A 17500-nucleotide genomic window follows, 5' to 3' on the forward strand; every position below is an offset into this window, starting at 1 on the left:
GATAAAGAGAGACAGACAGATATACACACAATGTGCATTTCAGAAATTTTGACACTGTTTTAGGAGAGGCAGTTATCACCCCACACAGCATATACAAATGCAGACAGTTGTTATAAATGCTTCTTGTTCTTCTTCTCTCACAGTGGACGAACCGTGCACCCTGGGCTGCGATGGCCTCAACTTCTGCACCAATTTCAACAACCGACCCGTTGAAATGTTCCGCAGTTGCAACTCAAAGGCAGACAATGCTGCAAAGCGTGAACTGCACCATTGGCAGAGAGGGGTCATTAACCTACCACAGATGCGAATACCGGTCAAAGGTCATGACCTTTACTATACATTTTCTTTATGTTTTGATTTGCTTCTTGTTTATTTGTTGTATTGTTGTTATTCATTCTGCTGAGAAAGACACGCATTTCTTGTTTACAATAACTTTGTAATTGTATTGTGCTATTTTTAGCAAACAAAAATTTGTGTTTATGTAACTTAATGTTATATTCAATTCTGTCTCTGTGCAAGCGTGTGTGTGTGCATGTGTGAGTGCATATATATATATGTGTGTGTGTATCACTAATTTCCCCTCGTTCTGGTCCAACGACCCTCCATGTTTGTTTTCGTTTAGTTTCCTTGTATGTCTCTACTGTCGTGTTTTTATTCCCAACTTTGACCCTCCATAAATCCTAAATTTATTATGGAAGTTATAGGAGCAACTGTCTCTGAGGACTCATATTGTCATTGAAAGCTTGAAATGGGGAGTGGATGGGCAGCCGACAGCTGATGAAGGGTTGTTCTTTGTGTTACTTGACCTGTTTTCAATTTTATTCTCATGTTGTTTGCACATTTAACTCACTTGTTTTCATACTTCATGTTGCTCACAGTTGGTAACATCCTGTACCCTTATGTGTACATATATATGTGTATATGTATATATATGTATATATATGTATATGTATATATATACGTACATATATATACATATATATATATTATTTATAATATCATATATATATATATATATATATATATATATATATATATATATATATATATCTGTAGTATAATATGTGATAATTATTTGGATGTCGGGGCAGAAACCTGCGCCGGCATCTCTTCAGTTAGCGAGGCAATAAATATGTATGTATGTATATCGTTGCTATTATGCAAAAGTGTTGTAAGTCCAAACCGTTGCTTTTTCAGAAAATGTAAAAAACAGTTTTACCGTTCCATAGCAAAACTGTTGTGCTACACGTTGACAATCTTTGATAACTTGGCATCTGAGGTAGCTTGAGGTACGATAGTTTGACCAAAAGAACCAACTATTGCAAGCAAAAATAAATATTGAAAAAACACATTTGGCCAAATTTGAACATACGACAGTTTAACATAATAGCAATGATATATATATGTATAAAAGATATACATACATATACATATATATCATCATCATCATCGTTCCATGCTGGCATGGGTTGGACGGTTTGACCTTGACTGGCAAGCCAAATGGCTGCACCAGGCTCCAATCTGATCTGGCAGAGTTTCTACAGCTGGAAGCCCTTCCTAACACCAACCACTTCGAGAGTGTAGTGGGTGCTTTTTATGTGCCACCAGCATGAGAGCCAGTCAGGCGGCACTGGCATCAGTCATGCATGTATGTGTGTATATATATATATATATATATATATATATATATACATATATATATATATATGCATCTATGTATGTATGCATGCATGTGTTTATGTATGTATGTATATATGTAGTGTGTGTGTGTATACACACACACACACACTACATATCTACATATACATGTACATATGTGTGTGTGTGTTTAATATGCACACACACACACACTCTTACCAACCGTGCTTTTATCAGTTTGTTTTTTGTGTTATTGTTGCAGATATCAAGACTTGTGAATATGGAATGTGGAAGACCATTGCCTGTGCCTTGCAAGTGAAACCCTGCCATGGCCAGCCGACACCCCTCTCCATCTGCCGGTAAGTGGAAACTTACACCCACACAGCCTTTCACATCACAGGGGCAGCTAAAAGTAAACATTCCCTACCTAGAATCAACAAGGGTACCTCCAAGTAGTCGCTCGACCTGCTAGAAATAGCAACCAAATTTCCCACTGTCAAGGTCAACTTTATTTACCGTCCTTCTGGAGAAGGGGAGGGGGGGACATCAATAAAATAAAGTACCAGTTATTTCATCTGTTAAACATTTATTTAATTTATATTTTTGTTTCTCCATGTTTCTTTCGCTTATGTAACAGAACAGAAACAACATGGATAGAGGTTAAGAGTATGGAAGAAGTACAGGCGTCGAGATGGCAGAAATGTTAGCATGATGGGCGAAATGCTCAGTAGTATTTCGTCTGCCGTCACGTTCTAAGTTCAAATTCCGCCGAGGTCAACTTTGCCTTTCATCCTTTCGGGGTTGATTAAATAAGTACCAGTTACGCACTGGGGTCGATATAATCAACTTAATCCGTTTGTCTGTCCTTGTTTGTCCCCTCTGTGTGTAGCCCCTTGTGAGCAATAAAGAAATAAGAAGTACAGCTACTTTGAAAGCAAACTTACCGTATTTGGTGCCAGATAAGATGCACTTTTTCCTTTGAAATCACCCTAGGTCCTAATATTGATGAGTACAAGTCTTTTCTCAAATGTAATTCTTCAGAACTGAAAATGTAAATTTACCTTACTTTGCAACTAAATGTGTTACCGATACACCAATGTTTGTCTTACTCATTTTGCCCCACCTAAATTTGTCTTTTAATATACTCAAAGAGAACGATGATAATTTTCCGAAATGGTGTTCTGAATATGTCATAGTGTTTGTTTTTAACATGTTTAGAGAAGGTCATTTGTTTAGCAGATATAATTTTTGTAGGGCAGGGAACTTTTGTTAAAAAAAAAAAAAAAATTTTTTTCTTCTGAAAATCAAAAATGCAGTCAATTCTTACTGAATATACCCCCACCCCGCCGCACCCCACAAATATTGCCCCCTTTCATTTTCTCCCCCAATTTTATTACCGTTTTACAGAGAAGATTGTGAATACATCTTACGGAAATGCATAAACTACAAGCAGCTTCCACGTGCAAAAAACGTCTCCATTTTATGTAACCCACTGCCGTCACGCATGGATAGTCACCAGTCATGCATATCAATCAGGAAATATTCCAGTGAGTATCATTCACACATATTTTTCTGTTTTGTTTATTGGATTGTTTTTCTGTTTTTTTGTTTTTTTTACTGTTATTAATAATTTTTTTTGTCAATATATCTCTTGTCCCACTAATTCATGTGTGGGTGGGATGGGTTTGCATAAATTTGACAGCATTAAGGTTGTTGCTAAGAAAGCACAAATTAATTTCTTTGTCATACTCATATATATACGTGTATATATATATATATATATATATATATATATATATATATATATATATATATATATATATATGCATCTATGAATGTATGTATATATATTTATTTATATATATATACATATATGCATGTATACACACACGCACACACATGTCCAGATATATGTAGACAGACAGACAGACAGACAGACAGATAGATAGATAGGTAGGTAGAGAGAGAGAGAGACGGATAGAGATGGATAGGTAGATAGATAATCTATTCTATTCTTCTATGATGTGCATCTTTATATGCGATTGCATTTACGTCTGTATTTGTATGTGTGTGTGTGTGTGTGTGTGTGTGTGTGTGTCGTTGTCCTTAGTAGCACACACACATACACGTACACACACACATACACACACACATACACACACATTATTCTTTATGTTAATACATGTTTTCTTCTTTCCATTTTGTTTCCCAGGATCGAGTCCACATCGGACAACCTCACAGGAACTTACAAAGCCATGCTACCCAAATCCGTGCAACAAAAGTGATATATGCCTGATAAACCGACGGAAGTGCAAACATCCGGAAAATTGCAAACCATACATTTGCAAACCAGGTAAACCCTTGTTTTGTCCCATATTCACAATAGATGTCATTTCATGCATGTTAGTGTAGAAGTAAAATTGCTGATGTGGCCGATGACAGTACCACCTGAATGGCACTCATGCCAGTGGAATGTTAAAAGCACATCCGAGTGTGATCGTAACCAGGGCCACGGATTGGCTCCCATGCTGGTGACATGTGAAAAGCACCATTCAAGTGTGATCGTTGCCAGCGTCGCCTTATTGGCACATGTGCCGCCGGACTGGCTCCCGTGCAGGTAGCACATAAAAAGCACCATCCAATCATAGTCGAGTAAAAGAGTAAAGAGTATATATATATTACACACACACATATAATTATATATATATATAAATCTTGGCAGTTTTGGTTGTTAGTTGCCCAACTGATGCACCAACATCTTGTTTCAAAGTGTATGTGGTCGAGTATTCCATAGACACTTGTACCTTCAACATAATTCTTCTGCTGAACCAAGCCAGACCTTTGACTTACAAGTGCAATCCATTGGACAGGCTTCTGTGTAGTTTCCATGCACATAGTTTTATACACAAGATCTCATTAAACAAGGGACTATAGTAAAGATACTTGCTCAAGAAGCAGCTTAATGTGATGGATTCTGATTTCCTTTCTTTTCAATAATGACAAATATTTCCTCTCACCTTCCTCTCACCTCTCTTAACTCCTCTACTCCTACTGCTACCTTCCCTTCCAGCATGTTCCGTTGGAGAAGTTTCACTGCTGAAGGTTCCTCGTGGTTCCTACGTTCGTCTTCCAAGCAAGAATATGTCCTGTTCCAAAGTATGTCACTGCAACCACAAGAACAAGATTGACCACTGCCAACCGTTGCCTTGTATTACCAACAACAACAATAACCTAAAAAGTAAGTAGCAAACAACCTAGTGGGGGTTTTTTTTTTTGTTGTTATGTTTGATTATTTTACAGCTGGATGCTCTTCCGTACACCGACCACTTCAGAGATTGTTTTAGTCTTGGCCTTAATTTGTCCCTTACATTTGGTCAAGCAACATTTCTAATAATCTTGGTTTAGAATATCATGTTAGCTCGTCCCGTACAGTTAACCGGTTCATTGGGTGGTGAGACATCTTCCAATCATCCTGGTTCCAAGTTATGTCACCAGCATCTTCCTGGATGATGTTAAGTCACTTCAGATATTATTTAAAGACACCCCATATATTCTTAAGTCTCCCTTTCTTTCGGTACCCATTGTATGGCAGTCTTGGGTATTCTCTCTTCTGGAAGTCGGGAAAATATGATCTGCAAGTCTCATTCTTCTTTCCGCCACAATTTCCAAAAGGCTGCACAGAATGGTTCTTCTCTCGTCTTCAGTGATTGTAATTCTGTCCATGAAAGTGATCTTGTATGGATCAGGCAGAGTCTGTTTGTGTCAGAATTTTTCTTCTATGGTTGGATACCTTTTCTGTATCCAAACGAGATTATGCTTCCCCATGGCCACATATAATGACACTGCTTGTATGACGGTGACACTCGTTTACAACTATGGCATAATGTTATAACAAGAACACACACACACACACATACGACAGGCTTTCACACTGTTTCCGTCAACGAAATCCACACTCAAGGCTTTGGTCAGCCCAAAGCTATGGTAGAAGAAACATGCCCAAGCTGCCATGCAATAGGACTGAACCCAGAACCACATAGTTGGGAAGAAAACTTCTTATCATACGCTCATATCTGTGACTATGGCATGTGCCAGAGACGTGTTCTGGGTGGAGGCGCAAGCTCAAGGGCTGCCCCAAGCGTCACTCGCTCAAGCTGCGCCACTTCACCAACCCTACAAAGATCTCTTTGTTTCTTGCAGGACTAAATAGTCCTCTCTACTTCCACGTATTCGCTTCTTCTTTTCAAGACGGACATAACTCTTTTCTACTCTAAGCCCAAGACCCGAAATTTTGGGGGAGGGGGCCAGTCGATTAGATCGACCCCAGTACACAACTGGTACTTAATTTATCGACTCCCGAAAGGATAAAACGCAAAGTCGATCTCGACTCAGAACGTAAAGACGGACGAAACACCGCTAAGCATTTCGTCCGGCGTGCTAACGATTCTGCCAGTTCCACGCCGCCTTTGGAAATATTTTTTGTTACGAAATCACTAGTTGTCTTTCGATGATTTCGATCTGTCTGTTGGTCGGCGGAGAAATTCAAAAAGTGTATAGAAAGAACCACTTGACCTCACCCATCCACATCAGTACTTTTTAGAAGATAAAAGAGAAACTGGACGTTGTTACTTTTATGTACGTACGTAACAAAAGGTGAGCGATGATAAATATTATGAAAAACTTGAGAAAAACAAGAGCGTCTGAATACGGGTGTGACGCAGGAAGGGGTTAGAATGTCGTAGTTGCGGCCACAACAATACTATTACAAAACGATATATACATTACTAAGAGACAGCTTATTGCAAAATTAAACATTATCAAGAGATAATGACGGGAGATGATAAGGCTTCTGTATTGTCGTTCAGTCTGCTACAAGCCCAAACAAATCATTTCTGACCCAAATATTCTATCTGATCTGGCTTCTCACACTTATCCTACCATTCTAAATAAACAATCACAAGCTCAATGCTACAGAACAATGCATAATTTCTTCAAACCAAGGTGAATAAAAAAGCATTAGATAATGTGATCTTAGACACAATTGATCAAAAGATCTATCAAACAGCTACTACAACAACAAAAACAATCATTCAAAATTGTTATCGCGCCATAAAAGAGAAAATAAAAGTCGTTACTTTTCACACCCGCAAAATTTATAAGGAAATTAAACGATGCAAGGGAGACCACTCTAATTTCAAATTATTGAGTTTGTCGTCCTGAAACTCAAATTCGTAAGATATTGAGATGAAAAAATTGAATTAGTTGAGATTATCCTTGCTATGAGTAGCGGAAAACTTCCTGTACGGGTTTTATATACCCTAGAGGAAGATTTTTTTGTCGATTAATTGCTTCTATAATTTCACCAGATCGAGACAGGAGTAGTATTAATATCAAAAGGTAGTTAATCTCTATGTCCAACTTAGCGTGGATGTTGTGTTAGAAGACAGAATACTGCCTTTTTTTTTTACTACGAGAGAACCTCTCGCATTGATTCGTCGTGCATAGAAGCACTCGTATTTATATCGTTGACAGATGAGAATTGTCTGGTATGGCTGCTGGAACTCCCAGATCGTGTGTTTTCGCCCTGTTTCAGGCTCCTATGTTGCAGACGTCCAGTAGCGACACATAACAGCTGAATCTCCCTATCAACGATATATAAAGAATTCCAGAGTCTTTTCTGGCACTGATGTCGCAAATAACCGACAGACTTATTGAAAAACAACAGTTAATAGCAACAGAAGCCGTATGAATATGAGAAGGCAACTTTTATCTCCACTCTCTTTTAGAATAGGTGCTGTGTATTAATAGATCCATACGATTTGGGGGTGGGGGAGGACCGATACATATATATATATATATATATATATATACAGAGAAAGAAAATAAAAGGTAGACAGACAGACATATATGTATGTATGTTAAGGTATCATCATCATCATTTAACGTCCGCTTTCCATGCTAGCATGGGTTGGACGATTTGACTGGGGACTGGCGAACCAAATGGCTACACCAGGCTGCAATCTTGTTCAGAGACAACTATGTCTTCTTTTCTTTATGTTTCACACACCAACTTTAACATAAAACGTTATTTTAGTCCCAAAACATCCACTATTTCACAATTTACAGTGAAAATTAATTCAAACACATAAATAACTCATATTCTAAATTAGCAATTCATTCAAAGAAGGGATAATTAATTTGTTTTAATTTTATTTCCTCTAATTTCAGTGCAAAATTTGTTCATAGAAAGATTAATTAATTTGTTTCGTCTTTCTTTTTTCTTTGATCTTGTCTAATTCCAGTGCAAAATATAGCCTACATGTCCCACTGTAATTTCTGTACGTGTTACTCCAGCAAGACAATCTGTACGAAGCGTCAGTGCGTGAAACCCAAAGACAAACTACATAGAACATACACAGGTTGGTGATGACATTACCTAATTCACTTTTTGTACCGTAGCAGCAGGTGAAGGCGCATGGCTTAGTGGTTAGGACTAACGATCGTAAGGCTCTGAGTTCAATTCCCAGCGATGCAATTGTGTCCTTGAGCGAAACACTTTATAACACGTTGCTCCAGTCTACTCATCGAGCAAAAGTTAATTGTACCTGTATTTCAAAAGGCCAGCCTTATCACACTCTGTGTCACACAGAATCTCTCTTGAGAACTACGTCTGTGGAGTGCTCAGCCACTTGCACGTTAATTTCACGAGCAGGCTGTTCCATCGATCGGATCGACTGGAACTCTTGTCATCATAACTGACGGAGCACCAGTTAAGTCACCAAATCAGCAACATGCAGCATATAAATTAATGTCAGTGCTGTTTATCTTACTAAACCTAAACCAACATTTTCCTCCTCTTCTTTTTTCTTTCTCTTCTTCTTCCTCTTCTTCCTTCTCCTCTTTGTCCCCTGTTTCATTCTCGTTATTTTCCAGTCTGTGGAACCAAAGTTATTTTTTTATGGGAATCTTTGTGATTTTCGTCACTGTTTACTATTATCTTTAAAAACTTTTTAATGTATCATAGAGATGCAATTTTTGATGCTGAATCCGAATTTTTAATTCATTTATTGCAAAAAAAGTTTGCAAAAATGTTACAGGTGTTCAAAATTTGATAATTTCAAGAATTTTCAGCCAATCAGAAAACAGCACATTCGCTGCCTCTTCCATCATCGGGGAGAGGGGAGGCACCGGCATGTCAAAACATTAAATTAGCTATGCAAATAAATTTAATATTTAAAGCTATGAACAAACCAACCAACAGGAGTTGCTAAAAATAACAGTCAAAACATTAAAACATAAACAAGCAAAGTTAATATTTAAAAACTATGAACAAGCCAACAAGACATTATTTACATTTGACAGATATGATGGTCCTACAAAAGATGGCCCTACAAAAGATGAAAGTCAATTTGACCCGCATCCTTTTCTGTCATCAATCGATAACTGATTTATATTCATCATCGTCGTTGTAATATCATAAATGTCATAAATGTCAGTGTTGTTTATCAAACTAAACCTAAACCGACCTTTCTAATCCTCTACTGCCTCTCTCTCTCTCTCTCTTCCTCATCCATAGGTTTACCATGTAACTGTCAGTCTCATTACTTCCCAGTCTGTGGAATAAATGGCAGAACCTACCCAAACAGATGTTTGGCATTGTAAGTACCAATATTTTACTGCTTAACCTCTTCCTCACTCTCTCTCTCTCTCTATCTCTCTCTCTCTCTCTCTCTCTCTCTCTCTCTCTTTCTCTCTCTCTCTTTCTTTCTCTTTCTCTCTCTCTCTCTTTTCCCATCTCTTTCTCACTTATTTTGCCTTTGTCCCTTTCTCTTAGTTTCTCAAATTTCCTCTCTCTCCTCTTTCTGCCTATCTGTCTGTCTGTCTGTCTGTCTGTCTGTCTGTCTGTCTGTCTGTCTGTCTGTCTGTCTGTCTCTCTCTCTCTCTCTCTCTCTCTCTCTCTCTCTCTCTCTCTCTCACACACACACACACACAATTTGTCATACAACCAGACAACCAACATCCAAGGCCAGCTCAAGATACCAGCAACTTGGGCAGCTGCCTGGGGCACCATGTGCTAGGGGGCACCAAAGAGGGGGTGACAAAGACAAGGAAATTTCTACGACCGTCACCTTGTACACTCCAAAGTTCAGCTTGCCCGGGGCGACAGCAACCCTAGGGACGGCCCTGTATGTATGTATGTATGTATGTATGTATGTACGTACTTATATATGTGTATTTATGTATGTATATGTATGTGTATGTATGCATATATATACAAATGTATATACATATGTATGTACAAATGTATGTACATATGTATGTACATACATATGTACATATGAGCATGTAGATATATGTGTATTTATGCATGTGTGTGTGTGTATGTATATATGTATGTGCATATGCAGTTATTTATTATCGCATTCAGATATAAAAGACCCCCGCATGATATCCTCTGTGGATTATCCCATACATTTCTTGATATCCAATCACTATGAAAAGATATCCAAAACTAAAATCCAAAAGCAACTGATACAAACTCCATTAATTCTTCTTCAGTTTTCCATTTGTCTTGTAATTCTTTTCTTCTGTTCTTCAGATGTGCAGGACTCAAAGAGATCCAATTTAGGTTTGGTAACTGTACTGCAATCAATCCCTGCAAGAACGCAAACTGTGGTTCAGACGAGACGTAAGTCTTTTACGAATTTTCTGATATATTTTGTTCTATATTACCATATTTGATGGCATACAAGATGTGCCATTTAGAATTGAAAAAATCTATCTCAAAAAAGCACCCTGGGCCCTGCATCGATTGATGACAGAAAAGGATGCGGGTCAAATTGACTTTCATCTTTTGTAGGGCCATCTTTTGTAGGACCATCATATCTGTCATATTAGATTTTTTTTTTTTTTGCTTTTCCTCGGAATTTGAGCTGCTGAGATTGGGGTGTATCATGTATACCCAAGTACCCTTAATGCCATCAAAAACGGTATATGCATACATATATATATTGTACACATATATACATATACATATATAAGTGTGTGTGTATATTATTATATCATTATATTATGATATCATTATATAATAATATGTATAATATGTGAAACAGCAATTAATAGCTAATTCCAGTGCACAGAAACAATTGTTGTGATTTGGATGAAAACCTGTTCATTCCTTCTTTTTGTATTATGAATTTCTTATATATGTATGTATGTTAAGGTATATATATATATATATATATATATATATATATAATTATATGTATTTCTTCTATCTTAATGAATAATAATTCTTCGGATAGAATAAATGGATTAATAGAAACCAATGTAGCAAAGAACACAAAATAACTTTGGTGTTGTTCCTGTTTTTAAGGCAGGAACTCCTTGAAATTTTGGGTATTTGAGTATATTTAAAAATTTAAGGAATGGAGAAAACGCATGTTATAATTGCATACTTTATTCCTACATATGTTTCAAAGGATTACAACCTGTGTGATCCATAGGGATCTGTGATATTAAAATTGTAACCTTCTCATCAGGGAAAGCATGGGAATCATCTTAAACGTAAGACATTATGACCGAGTATCCTTTGAAACATATGTAGGAATAAAGTATGCAATTATAACATGCGTTTTCTCCATTCCTTAAATTTATATATATATATATATATATATATATATATATATATATATATATAATGAAATTACTGTGTACAGTGTTCAGGTGCCCTGCAACTCATCAAAGGTGCATGTACAGTACACAGAATTATGTACAAAAGTCAGGAAAGTGAACAGTGTATGATTCATGATATACAGGTGTGCATACATATGGAGGTGGGATATCAGGTGTAGTGTTGATGAATTTCAGGTGGCATTGAGGTTTTAAAGGATGCAATGTCTCAGCAACTAACAACTGATGCAGGTAGTTTGTTCCATGCTTCAGTAACTCTGAGTGTGAAAAAAAATGTTTCTGAAAGTCATGGGAGCTGTGCTGTTTCCTGACTTTGTAGGTATACCCACATGTGTTAGACACATGGAGCTCAAAAGAGTGTTCAAGGTGGTTGTTGGCCTAATGTGGATTTTCATGGATAAGTTCATGAACTTTGGTTCTTTTCTCTAAAACTATATATTTATTTATATATATATATATATATATATATATATTGAAAAAGTGCCACACCCTAACAGTTGAGGGAACCCGTGGAAGAGGTAGGCCCAGGAAGACCTGGGCTGAGGTGGTGAGGCAAGACCTTCGTACATTGGGCCTCACCGAGGCGATGACTACGGACCGAGACCTTTGGAAATGGGCTGTGCGTGAGAAGACCCGGCAAGCCAAGTAAGATCGTTGCCAGTGCCCCTGGACTGGTTCTTGTGCGGGTGGCACATGAGATGCACCATTTTGAGCGTGGCCGTTGCCAGTACCGCCTGACTGGCTCCTGTAGGATTTTCGAGCGAGATCGTTGCCAGTGCCCCTGGACTGGCTTGTGCGGGTGGCACATAAAAGACACCATTTCGAGCGTGGCCGTTTTCGTGCGGGTGACACGTAAAAGCACCCACTACACTCTCTGAGTGGTTGGCGTTAGGAAGGGCATCCAGCTGTAGAAACTCTGCCAAATCAGACTGGAGCCTGGTGTTGCCATCCGGTTTCACCAGTCCTCAGTCAAATCGTCCAACCCATGCTAGCATGGAAAGCGGACGTTAAACGATGATGATGATATATGTATACAAACAATTATGATGCATGTATGCATACAAACATACATGCATACATCATACACACATCCATATATACATACATACATACATAGAATTATAATACATATATATTACACACACACACACACACACACACACACACAAAATAAAAGTGCAAATTTTACAAATGATTTTGCCACAAATTCCTCCATTCATTGAACCCCTTCAACATACAATCAACCACCACCACCACCACCACCACCACCTCAACACTGTTCTGTTTTCTCTTCATTTCACAGGTGTGTCCCACATCATCAGGTGTGTCTCAGTTTCCAAGAAAGATCCTGTCCTCAATATGTCTGCAGTAAGTTCACATTTTGCCTCATTTATGACTATTTTTTCCCTTCCAAAATCTTTAATTTCCCTGAAGAACCCCCACCAAAAAGGGACCAGAAATATACTACAAGACATTCTGTCCAGTGCTGTAACAATTTCGTCAAATAACAACAACAACAAATCTGATAATTCCAGGATGCTTGGAATTCGGTGGTGGTGGGGTCCAGTGGGTTGGGGTCAGTTGATTACATTGGCCTAATGCTCAACTGAAAGGAGGAAAGGCAAACTTGACCTTGACACAGCATTTTGTCTGGCATGCTAACAATTCTGCCAGATCCACCACCTTAATAATTATAACAATAATAGTAATAATAATAATAATCATCATCATCTTTGTTTAACATCCGCTTTCCATGCTGGCATGGGTTGGATGGTTTGATAATAATAATAATAATAATAATAATAATAATAATAATAATAATAATAATAACAATGAAATAATAATAATGAAATGATTTTAAATTATCAAACACAGAATAATGCTAATAATATAGCCTGAACAGGATAAGATACCCCTAATTTGCAGAAAAAAGTGTTGGCGGCCCAGCAAAATAGGGGTAGTTTATCCTGTTCAGGCTATATTATTAGCATTATCCTGCGTTTGAGAATTTAAAAATCACTTCATTATTATTATTTCATTGTTATTATTATTATTATTATTATTATTATTATTATTATTATCAAACCATCCAACCCATGCCAGCATGGAAAGCGGATGTTAAACGACGATGATGATGATGATGATATATATATATATAATAATAATAATAATAATAATGCTTTCTACTAAAGTCATGATGCCTGAAATTTGGCGGGACAGAAGTAGTTAATTACATTGACCCCAGTGTTTCACTGGTACTTAATTTATTGACCCCAAAAGGAAGAAAGGCGAAGTCAACCTCAGCAGAATTTGAACTCAGAACATCGGATAATTTCTCATGCAGACACAAAGTCAATAAACCAAGATGAACAGTAATGATTTTTCATATTGGTACAAGACCATAAATGTATTCAGAGTGAGAGTTAACGTTAATTAAAAGCTGTACTCCAAGTGTTCTATTATAATAATTGACGAATTCTTTTTTGTTTTCTTTTTGGCTCTCTTTGTATTTCAGTATCAAAGAAACCAGGTTGTAGTCACAACCATGAACATGTCTGTGATACTCTCGATGAAGAATTCTCCAATATCTGTTTATTGAATGGTCATAACAGGAGTTTAGCTTACTGGGGACACTGCCAAGTGAGGACACTTTGAATAATCTCTCTCTCTCTCTCTCTCTCTCTCTCTCTCTCTCTCTCTCTCTCTCTATATATATATATATATATATATATATATATATATATATATATATATATATATATATATATATATATATATCATCATCATCATCATCATCATCATCGTTTAACGTCCGCTTTCCATGCTAGCATGGGTTGGACGATTTGACTGAGGACTGGTGAAACCGGATGGCAACACCAGGCTCCAATCTAATTTGGCAGAGTTTCTACAGCTGGATGCCCTTCCTAATGCCAACCACTCAGAGAGTGTAGTGGGTGCTTTTACGTGTCACCCGCACGAAAACGGCCACGCTCGAAATGGTGTCTTTCACGTGCCACCCGCACAAGCCAGTCCAGGGGCACTGGCAACGATCTCACTCGAAAATCCTACGGGAGCCAGTCAGGCGGCACTGGCAACAGCCACGCTCAAAATGGTGCATCTCATGTGCCACCCGCACAAGAGCCAGTCCAGGGGCACTGGCAACGATCTTACTTGGCTTGCCGGGTCTTCTCACGCACAGCACATTTCCAAAGGTCTCGGTCAGTAGTCATCGCCTCGGTGAGGCCCAATGTACGAAGGTCTTGCCTCACCACCTCAGCCCAGGTCTTCCTGGGCCTACCTCTTCCACGGGTTCCCTTAACTGTAAGGGTGTGGCACTTTTTCACGCAGCTATCCTCATCCATTCTCACCACATGTCCATACCAGCGCAATCGTCTCTCTTGCACACCACAACTGATGCTTCTAATGTTCAGCTTTTCTCTCAAGATACTTACACTCTGACGGGTATTCACATTGACATTACACATCCAACGGAGCATACTGGCTTCATTCCTTGCGAGCTTACGTATGTCCTCAGCAGTTACAGCCCATGTTTCACTGCCATGTAGCATGGCTGTTCGTACGCATGCGTCATACAGTCTGCCTTTTACTCTGAGTGAGAGTCCCTTTGTCGCCAGCAGGGGTAAGAGCTCTCTAAACTTTGCCCAGGCTATTCTTATTCTAGCAGCTACACTTTCAGCGCACCCACCCCCACTACTAACTTGGTCGCCCAGATAGCGGAAGCTATCGACTACCTCTAGTTTTTCACCCTGGAATGAGATAGAAGTTGTTTCCTGTTTGTTTACAGTCTTTATTGCACCTGAATATCTGCCACAAACAAAAACTAACTTACTAGTTAACCTGCCTTTGATGTTGCTGCACCTCTTATGTGTCCATAGCTTGCACCGGGTACATCTTATAGAGTTACTACCTACTCCTTTTCTACATACTGAGCAGGGCCATCTACCTGAAGGGGTTTGTGTTTTATCTACCTTCCTACTTATTAGGATTTTGGTTTTAGCTAGGTTGACTCTAAGGCCCTTCAATTCTAGACCTTGCTTCCACACCTGAAACTTCTCCTCTAGTTCTGATAGTGACTCCGCAATTAGGGCAAGGTCATCAGCATAGAGGAGCTCCCAGGGGCAACCTGTCTTGAACTCCTCTGTGATTGCCTGGAGGACTATGATAAATAAGAGGGGGCTGAGGACGGAACCTTGGTGGACCCCTACCTCTACCCAGAATTCATTGCTGTACTCATTTCCAACCCTCACCTTACTGGCAGCATCTTTGTACATGGCTCGCACAGCTCTCACTAACCATTCTTCTATCCCAAGTTTCCTCATTGACCACCAGATAAGGGATCGGGGGACCCTGTCAAAGGCTTTCTCCATGTCAACGAAAGCCAGGTACAGAGGTTTATCCTTAGCTAGGTATTTCTCCTGCAGCTGTCTCACTAGAAATAAGGCATCAGTAGTGCTTTTACCTGGCACGAACCCAAACTGCATCTCATCTAAATTGATTCGCTCCCTAATTAGTTGGGCTATGACCCTCTCTGTAACTTTCATAACCTGATCTAACAGCTTGATGCCTCTGTAATATATATATATATATATATATATATATATATATATATATATATATATATATATATATATATATATATATACATATAGATATATATATATATATATATATATACATATAGATATATATATATATATATATATATATATATATATATATATATATATATACATATATATATATATATATACACACATGCACACATATGTAAAAGCAGCAAAAATATGAGTAACAGTTTTTGTGATATTTTTGCTGCTTTTCAATAAAGTATATTACTCTACCTCTTGTATTCGAGTACTATTTTTACCAACTTGTTTCGCATTTATGTGCTTACACCAGTATATATATATATGTGTGTGTGTGTGTGTGTGTGTGTGTGTGTGTGTGTGTGTGTGTGTATAAAATGTATTGACTGCTAAATCCACAAGTTTTTTTCATTCTCTCTCTATTTCCTCATGTTCCTTTCTGTTGAAGAGCGTAGCCTCGAAACACAAAAGACTTTCTCACCTTCCTGTGTGTGAAACTAATACACCTGCTTGTTGTTTATACACTTGTTGTCGTCTTTTGCTTTTTCTGTAAATCTCATCTATATATAATGTATGCATATATACAGGGTGCGATGGGTAAATTGTTGCCATTTTATATTTGTAACTTTGCACGTGCATGTTGCTTTTAATTTTGTCAACTACACAGTATAGTAGAGTCAGTTGGGCATTGTCTGTGAGAAAAGCAGCACCATGATGCAACTCACTCTACCAGAAATTTGGAAATGATATGCTGCACTGCTTGGCATTCACACCGGAAGCTCCAATACAAACAGATGGTGAACACACAGAACATCCATTGGCTTGCCATGGAATCAAAACATGTACTGAGAGGGATAAAAATCAATATTCATAAAAACCAATATTCATTACATATTTACATGTCTCATTTCTATACACCCATCTCATCTGTATACACCCATCTCATCTGTATATACCTGTCTATCAATCACTCTCTTTACAACCAATGTCTGCTTTGTTACAGGAAAACTGTAAAAACGATGGAATCGTATGTGGCCACAATGGTGAGACTTACACCAGCGACTGTGAAGCTTTTGCCCATAAAACAACAGTGGACTATAAAGGATCATGTCGAAATGTGGGGCAGCTTTCTTGTAAGTAAGCGTTTACAGCTTTTAAGCAGTTTGTTGCTTATTAATGTCTACTTCTTTGGTGCTGAGCTGGCAGAAACGTTAGCGTGCTGGATGAAGTGCTTGGCAGTATTTCGTCCATCGCTATGTTCTGAGTTCAAATTCCACCGAGGTTGACTTTGCCTTTCACCCTTTCAGGGTCGATAAATTAAATACCAGTTGTGTATTAGTGTTGACTAAATCAACTGCCCCCTCCCCCAAAATTTCAGGCCTTGTGCCTAGAGTAGAAAGGGTTATTGTCTACTTTGGCTGTCATCATTCTCTCTTTCTTCCAGCATATCAAGCCTTAATGAACTAAATCATTACATGTGCGGCTTTTATTCAATAAATTTTATCCAACAATAACAACAACATGTAACAAAAACACCTTTAAATGATTATTCTGGAGCATAG

At 38.1% G+C, this 17500-nt stretch overlaps 2 protein-coding genes across 4 annotated transcripts in view; one reads left to right on the plus strand and one right to left on the minus strand.

Annotated features, from left to right (window-relative positions):
• LOC106877629 (reversion-inducing cysteine-rich protein with Kazal motifs) overlaps positions 1-17500 on the plus strand; it is a 204421-nt gene that overhangs the window by 184230 nt on the left and 2691 nt on the right. For all 3 annotated transcript variants that reach the window (XM_089358038.1, XM_089358040.1, XM_089358039.1), the window contains 11 exons: positions 144-320; positions 1901-1997; positions 3046-3185; positions 3851-3991; positions 4709-4876; positions 7941-8057; positions 9215-9296; positions 10238-10327; positions 12635-12699; positions 13847-13971; positions 16942-17071. In XM_089358038.1, the coding sequence (XP_089214164.1) occupies positions 144-320; positions 1901-1997; positions 3046-3185; positions 3851-3991; positions 4709-4876; positions 7941-8057; positions 9215-9296; positions 10238-10327; positions 12635-12699; positions 13847-13971; positions 16942-17071 (1332 nt within the window). The remainder of the gene's footprint in view (positions 1-143; positions 321-1900; positions 1998-3045; positions 3186-3850; positions 3992-4708; positions 4877-7940; positions 8058-9214; positions 9297-10237; positions 10328-12634; positions 12700-13846; positions 13972-16941; positions 17072-17500) is intronic.
• LOC149134269 (uncharacterized) overlaps positions 1-17500 on the minus strand; it is a 76477-nt gene that overhangs the window by 16649 nt on the left and 42328 nt on the right. The gene's annotated exons all lie outside the window — the stretch shown is intronic.

Source organism: Octopus bimaculoides, chromosome 9, assembly GCF_046866305.1.
Source record: "Octopus bimaculoides isolate indiv1 chromosome 9, ASM4686630v1, whole genome shotgun sequence".
Lineage (NCBI taxonomy): Eukaryota > Metazoa > Mollusca > Cephalopoda > Octopoda > Octopodidae > Octopus > Octopus bimaculoides.